This window comes from Pteropus vampyrus, unplaced genomic scaffold, assembly GCF_000151845.1.
Source record: "Pteropus vampyrus isolate Shadow unplaced genomic scaffold, Pvam_2.0 Scaffold144, whole genome shotgun sequence".
In the NCBI taxonomy this organism is placed as follows: domain Eukaryota; kingdom Metazoa; phylum Chordata; class Mammalia; order Chiroptera; family Pteropodidae; genus Pteropus; species Pteropus vampyrus.
Genome location: NW_011888925.1, coordinates 1,898,870 through 1,906,682, shown reverse-complemented (window position 1 = coordinate 1,906,682; position 7,813 = coordinate 1,898,870). Strand labels below are relative to the sequence as shown.

Sequence of the window (7,813 nt, the reverse complement as noted above, 5' to 3'; positions counted from 1 at the left end):
TAGGCCTTTCACAACCTTCGAGTCACTGAAGATGTAATTAAGTCACTGAAAGTAACCAGCAGCAGCTTCAAACTCGGCCCCTCCAAAATGCTGAGAGCAGAGGCAAATAACCGACTTCTTGCTGCTCATCTAGAGTCTAAATTTTCTACAGCGAATTCCTCCTTGTGTAATTAGAAACCGACCTTTCAGAAGTGCCTGTCCTGTTACTCTAGAATCACACACTCACACACACACACACACGAGGGGGAGGGCCGCACATATATTTGTAAAACACTGGTAGAGACGGAATTCGTTCCAAGGACTTTTGCTGCACCCTCCCCTTTCCAGGATCAGGCACAGAAGTCGGCCTGCTACTCGTCACACCTTCACTCAACACTCTTCCCTTCCGGTTTTCAGAGGCAGGAATACTATTTCCCCAACTGGCTACTAAGTCCCTCAGCCACTTCCAGCGTATTCCCGTCCCTGCTGCCTGCATTTCTCCAAGTTAACTGTAGCCAAATCCAGGGTAGCTTCCTCGTCGGCAACCTCTCATCTATCTCCCAGAAGCGAATTCGCTGATGTGGACCCGATCCCTCGCGCCTCTTCCGGGGCCCCTCGCCTACATCCATCCCTCCCAACGCCGCCGGCTCCATCCCCCACCCCGCTTAGCTCGGAGCCACCTCTCCAGAGGCCTCGGGACCCGGCCGCGGCCCCCCTTCCTGCCAAGGGCCGGACTCACGCCGAACTGTTGTCTCCCCCCGGGCCCTCCTCGTTGAGTTGGGAGGCGACAGGCGCTGAGAGGACCCGGCGCTCCTCGCCGCCGGGCCTCGCTCCAATGCTCACCGCCTGTCGGCCGGCCGCCCGCGGCCCTCACGCCCTCGCCTCGCCCGCTGCTCGGCCGGCCCCAGCCCACCGCCCCGATTGGGCGCCCTCCCCGCCCCTTCACCCACGGCCTGGCCTCGGCCGGTCCCCGAGTGGTCCCCGAGTGGTCCCGAGGCCTCGGCCTGCCCCTCCCCCTTCACCTGCTCCATAGCCGGGTCCGGAACCCCGTTGAATAGACTCAGTCCGCTCCGCGTTCCCAACCGCACGCGCCGCCTTCTGGAACCTACTAGAAGCTGCCGGGACCCCCGGATCCCGCCCCTTCCTCTCCTACTCACTGGTCGCGCTCCTCCGAGGACTTTCTGTGCTTCTTTACTATTGGCTTTATGTCTAGCCCATCATCCTCAATTCTCTCTCATTGGACAACTGGGAGTAATCCCCCCGGCCCTGCCTCCCCAGCGCCTCAGGATTGGGCGCTGCCCGACAGGACCCGCCCACCCTAGGCTCTACAGTTGATGGGCGGGGCAGAGATCTGCGACAGGGATTGGTCATTTGCTCCGCCAATCGTGGCCGCGCCGGCCGCGCCCATTGGTCCTGTTCTTTCTGGAAATTTCCACTTTTCCCATTGGGCTGGCGGACTACCTGACGGAAACGCCTTCAGATTAAAAAAATTTCAATTGGGCGGAGAGTTGCCAACACTTTGAGCTGATAGGTTTAAATTAGTGCCCTTCAAAGGGTAGTGTGGGGTTTGTGGGAGTCCGAGCCTCAGTCACCGGCTGCTGCGGTGACTGGCGGCTGTGGGGCTGTACGGACCTCCGGGGTCCGGGCCGGGGCCGGGGCCGCTTCCCGCCGCCCTCGGCTGCGGTCCTGCCGAAACGATTCACTCTTCCCCAAAAGCAGAGACCGCCTTGCATCGGGGGGAGGCAGGGGAGGTTCCAGCCAGTGGGGTGACCGTCTGGGCTGGCTTCAGGAGAGCACCCTGGCCCGTCCCCGGATCCTAGTTGTTCGTTTCTGAATGTTCAAAACTACCGCGTGGCGGTGTCGGCGCTGGGGCTTGGGTAGGACAGACCCGGGTATCTCACCGTGGTGGGGCCTGTGGCCCGCTGGGTCCCCTCAGTGGACATGCATACCCTCACTTACCTCTCTGGTAAAGGGTTGGTAATCTATGGCCGCAGGAAGTTCATGTCCATGCAGTATTTAGCGGTTAATGAAAGAGAGCTACTTGCATTATTCGGACATAAAGGGGTGGAGGGAACAAAGACCTCGATGCGGTGCTTGACCCCCTGGCCCGCGACCGCGGCCCGGGAGGACCTTAAATCGCAGTCCAAATGCGAGAGGCAGAGCGGGGCCCCCGGAGGGAGGCGAAAGGAAGGATGTATAGCGTGAAAGAGAAGGGCCTGCGAAATTGAAATGCTGATTTTGCCACCTGGCCAGTGTGTGGTTCATGGAACAAAGGAGCCGCATAATGAGTCTAAAGAGGCCTTGCATGAGGGTCTTGGGCCCCGCTGTGTCCTGGTTCTTCTCTCTCTCTCTGGCAAATGCCATCACTTCCCAGGGTTTTAAGTGCCCTTTACGTGCCAAAAGCTTGTCTCCGCAGCCTCCTCTTCCACCCCAGCTGTCTCTGATGCATTCTCCACATTGCAGGCAAAGTCACTGCAGATCACAAACCTGTTAACCCCCTCCCTCGCTTAAAAATTGGAGGCTTTAGATTGGGGCACAGGGCCTGTCTAATCTGCCAGGCCTACGGTTCCCACCTCTTTCCTGTCCTCCACCTTCAGCACCCAACTCCAGCCACCCTGACCTCTCTGTTCCTTGAACTAGGCGAGCTCCTTCGGTCTGAGCATGCCTGCAAACTGCTCCCTCTGCTGGGACCCTCCTTCCACCAGTTCTGCCTCTCGTCTTTCAGGCTGAGGTGAGCTGTCAAGGTTCCTTGGCAACTGGCCCCCAAGAAGTACTCTAATTTCTATCTACCTGTTACTTGCTTTCACAGCGATGTCGGCTACACATGTGTCTAATCACAACCGAGCAACTGGTATTAACGCCACATTTCATGAGGTCCAGGAGAGTCTTGCGATTGCTTTCCTTTATCCTGTGTTTCATGTGCATTGCGCAGTGCCTGACGCGTAGCAGGCATTCATTAATCCATCAAATATTATCGAACGTCCTCTTATGTGTCAGGTGTACTTGTGGGCACTGGGGAAAATGCAGTGAACGAAACTGACAAATCACTTTTCATGGTGCTCGTTCTAGTGAAGGAGACAAACTAAAAATAGTTTATATCGTGGATCTGCTTAAATGCAGTGGAGAAAAAGAAATCAAGGAAAAGGTGCAAGGGGTGTTGGGTGAGGGGGGCCAGGTCGAACTCAATGAGAAACTAATATTTGAGTAAAGACTTGAGGAAGGGAGAGAGTGAGAGTAATTAAAAATCCAGGGAAGAATCTCGTAGTCAAAACAGCAAATGCAAAGGCTCTGGGGTGACCAGAATGGCAAGAGCAGGGAGGGAGTGGGAGAGCCTGATGGACAGGAAGCAGGGGCCGGGTCCTGCAGGTGGGAGGCCATTGTCTTCACTTTGGAACATGCCAGCAGGTTTTGAGCAGAAGAGTGACATGATCTGACTTTAATCAGATCCCTCTAGCTGCTGTGGAGATGAGGAGGGCAAGGGCGACCAAAAGCTGAGAGACCTCGTAAGTGGCTGACGCTGTAATCCAGGAGAGCTGTGATGGTGGCTGAGTCAGGGTGGGAGAAAAGGAGGGGCGAGAAGAGTCGGATTCTGGATGCGTTTTGGAGGAGCCGACGGGATCTGAGGATGCGTTGGATGCAGAGCGCGGAGGAAGGAGTCAAAGATGACTTCGAGGCTTTGGGCTTGCTCTCTTATTCATCTGCTCAATTAAATCTGTCAACAAGACCTTTCCTTTCTTCTTGGCATTGTCTCCAGAGCACCGTATTTTTGTCAACCCCACTGCTGCCCGCCCCCCAGACCAGCTCTGCCTTCTCCAGTGGCCTTTTGAGGCCTTTCATTTCCCCTGTCTCTAAACTTCTTTCCTGTTTCTCCTCCATGATGGCCTTATCATCTCCCACACATCTTTATTTTGCAGGCCTACTATGTGCGCTGCACTGCTTTGGGTACAGAGATTCAACAATGAACAAGGCAGCCCACAGATGCGGCTTCTGCTACATAGATCTTACCTTCTAGCGGGAGAGACAGATGACACACTCATTAGCTGTGCGACTTTAAGCAACATACTTAACCTCTCCGTACTTCAGTTTCTTCCATTTGAAAAGGGGAATGAGAAAGTTTCAATGTCAGAGTGGTCGAGAGGATCGAACGATCTGATATTAGTAAAGCACTTAGAACAGTGGCCGATGACAGAGTAAGAACTACATGCATTTGTTAAATACAAATAAGGGCACGAATGAAGATGATTCTAGAGCGGGAACGCTGTAAAGAAAGCGCGGGGTAAGGGGTAGAGCACCACCAGGGAGGCGGGAAAGGAAGGCTCTCCTAGAGGCGGGTGGTTAGTGAAGGCCCCTTAGACCTGGAGTGATGGGAAGCCAGCCACGGACAGGATTCCAGACAGGGCAACAGATGGTGCAGAGTCCCCGAGGCTGAAACAAGTTTGCAATTTTCCAGGAACCCAGAGATGGCTTTTTTTACGCTCTCATGGTCTAGTCTGCAGAAGGATGACGAAGTGCCAATGACTTTCCAAGGTTACCGTGAGGATGAAACAAAATAACCCATACTAGAGTTTGTCGTACCTGAAACTTATAAAAATTTGAGATCCTCGGAGAAAAAAATAAATTAAAAAATGAGGTACAGCGCTTTAGAAGGGATGTAGATGGGAGACCCTAAAGCTTAAGCTTATTCAGTGTCATGGTAAAGTCACTTCTGAACGTTCAGATATGTTAGCTCTTATGATTTCCACCAACTTGGGCTTCTCCATATTTCTCAGTGAACTCAGAGCTCTCCTGAGTGGACAGGGAGGCAGCGATTCGGAGCCAGTGTCACTGTCCACAGGTTCCCGGAGCACATGGAGAAGCTCCACCGCCAAAGGCGTCCTGGCTCATGCGTCGCATGCCCATTCCAGTGGTTCCTGCTGCTATTCCGGTGCCGTTGCTCTCAAGGGTGGGAGCAGAACGGCGAGGGCCGCGTTTGGAGTCCCCGCAGGCCTCCTGCAGTGAATGACAGACTGGAGGGGTCAACATGAGCAACGACATCCCCTTAGAGCAAACTCCCAGTTTTAAAGTTCTCCCAATAACAAAAAGTAAAACATCTGGACCTTGGGAAGCCTAGCACGGGAGTGAGGCGTGAAGGTTAGGAAAGGCCTGCAGCTCTGAATTCTGGGGTCTGTAGAACATGGAATTTTTTGTTTTTATAAGGACTTTCACTATTGGAGCGGGAGTTTGAGACAGCCTGAGTTTCCTTCTCCAAGTGAGAGCAAAGTTCCATTTTGGGTTCTGAGAAATTCTTTTACAAATATTTTCATTTCCCACTTAACTGAGTGATTCTAACTTTCAAATCTCCCGCTAAGATAGACTCTGAGTCCTGATTAGTGGGGAAAGTGTGGTGGGAAATAAAGTGTCGTAGAGTTCTGCTCAATTCAGTGAACTTGAATGGAGAGCCAAACACGATGCCAGATGCTTCAAGGAATAAAAAGGTGGTAATTATTATCTGATAATTATTCATCGGAGAGCCCCAGAGTCCAGCCTAAGACCTCACCATCCACACTGCCTCCCGGGGTGACCTCAGCCAGTCTTGTAGCTATAAATACCATCTTGGATGACTCCCACAGTTCTATCTTTGGCTTAGATCTTGCTCCCAAGTTCCAGACTTGTCCATCCGGATGCCTCCACGATGTCTCAGTTGGAAGGCTAATGGACTTCCCAACGTGCTCAAATATTCTCCCTGCAAGTTGTTTCTCCCTTGACTTCCCTCTCATTAATGGCCTCACTGTTCTTGGACCAATTCGGGCTGAAAATTTTGGAGGTGTCCTTGACTCTTGCTTTTCACACCACATCCACTTCATCAGCAAATCCTGTCAGCCGGACACAGACCCCTTCATAACTCCGCGGCCATCTCTGAGCTTTGACTGGGAGAGGAAATGGAAGATTGACTCCTTGAGTTGGTAGGAGGCCAGGGTCAGAGGGGGAACCCCAGCCTGGGCTCCCAGGCCTTATCCTGTGAGAGGTGCAGGGTTGGAGTGGAGGACAGCCGCAGTGTTCAGGGGACTACCGGGGTGAGCCCAGTGAGGACACTGATGACAGACAGCCATGACAGGCAGCAGATTAGCACTCTTCCCAAGGTTTAGGGCATTACACATCCTTGCCTTAGTTTGGGGCCACCTAGAAAGAGAAGGGGCTCTAGTCACAAGTGGGATAAAATTTCCTGACAGCTGAGTAGTATGGGGGCTGAAAGTCAGAATGACTTAGTTCTAAGGCAGTGGTCTTCAACCAGGAGTGTCCCCTTTCCCTCTGCCTCCACAGGCTCTGGCTGCTTGGCCTTCTGCTCTTTGGACACATTCTCTGGGCAGCTCTCAGCGCTGCCTGAAATGACTTGTACTTGCTCCTTTGTTGACTGTGCGTCTCGCATGCTGGATGCTGCTCCCTGACGCTGCTTCCTTGAGGGCAGGGCCTACCGTTCGTGCCCTGCCATGTACGGGCAGGGCCTGAGACACAGTCCCTGCTTGTAAGTGTTTGGCGAGTGAGCAACTGGAACTGATCACCTTTCTACACCTTCTGTGGGTCCCTCAGCCTCTGCCAGGGAGCTTCTTGGCTTTCTTCCTTTTAGATTTCCTCATTCCAGATTCTGCCAGATTCTTACCCTTCTTCTGGCCAGATGGTTGGATCCCCTCAGATCCGAATGTCCCAACCCCACCATCTCCATCCCAGCACCTATTTCTTGAGAAATACCCAGCGGTGCAGAGTGTGAGCGTGGAGGAAACGGGCCCTCTCATTTCCTGCTGGTGGAAAGGCGCTCCCAGCAACATCTCCTTCAAATACAAAAAGCGATTCCACTCTTAGGAGTTTATCCCACGGGTAAACCCACCCTGGTGGCACAAAGGTGAATATCGCAGCTCCGTTTGTGAGGGCAAAGGAATGGCAACCAACTACGTGTGCATCTCTGGAGGTTACCGGGAAACACAATGCCGCCTCTGCAGGAGGGACTGTTCAGAACAGTCAGGTAAACACTGAGATGGAAACGTGCCATGACATGCCGTGGAATGAAGAGAGTTCGTCGTGGAACAGCGTGCATGGCCGAATCCTATTTTTGTGGAAAAAAAATTATGTGTGTCTATTTTCCTGTCTGGCTGTATATGCATGGGGGAAATCTAGGATACATAGCTGTTTAAGTTGTTACCTCTGTGGACTGGGGATGTTGAAGGGTGCTGTATTAGTTTGCGAGGGCTGCTGTAACAAAACACCAGAGACCGGGTGGCTTAAACAGAAATTTATTTTCTCATAGTTCTGCAAGTCCAAGATCAAGGTGTCAGCAGATCTGGTTTCTTCTCCTTGGCTTGTAGATGGCTGCCTTCTCGCTGCCTGCACGTGGTCATTCTCCTGTGTGTGATGCCTCCCTGGTCTCTGTGTGTCCAAATTTCTTTTTCTTGTAAGGATATCGACAAGATTGGGTTAGGATCGACCCTAAGTGCCTCATTTTAATTCCATCATCCTTTTAAAGGCCCGATCTCCAAATCCAGTCCTGTGCTGAGGTCCCGAGGGTTGGGACTTCAACATTTGAATTTGGGGGAACACAATTTAACCCATAACAGGGGCTTTCACTTACTATTACGTTGTTAAAATTTGCTACAATAAACATCACTATCTAAAGTTTTTGTATACTTCAAACCAAATGTCCCAAGCATCCACCTCTTTCTCAAGCATTTTCTGAAGTCAGTGGAAGGGCAGCCTATGTCCCTCCCGCAGCCAGCTCCAGGGCTCTCTGAGGCCCCTCCCCTGGGGAAGGTAGTGCGGCCCTCTCTGCATCACTGACTTGGTTACTTTATGTGAGTCAGATGGC

The 7,813-nt window shown here is 52.5% G+C and overlaps 1 protein-coding gene across 1 annotated transcript in view; it reads right to left on the bottom strand.

Annotated features, from left to right (window-relative positions):
- The window catches only part of STIP1 (stress induced phosphoprotein 1), a 12,569-nt gene extending 11,421 nt beyond the window's left edge, over positions 1–1,148 (bottom strand). Inside the window, exon 1 of the mRNA XM_011368711.2 lies at positions 1,002–1,148. Within this exon, the coding sequence (XP_011367013.1) occupies positions 1,002–1,010 (9 nt within the window). The 5' untranslated portion in view covers positions 1,011–1,148. The remainder of the gene's footprint in view (positions 1–1,001) is intronic.
- Positions 1,149–7,813: the final 6,665 nt, after the last annotated feature.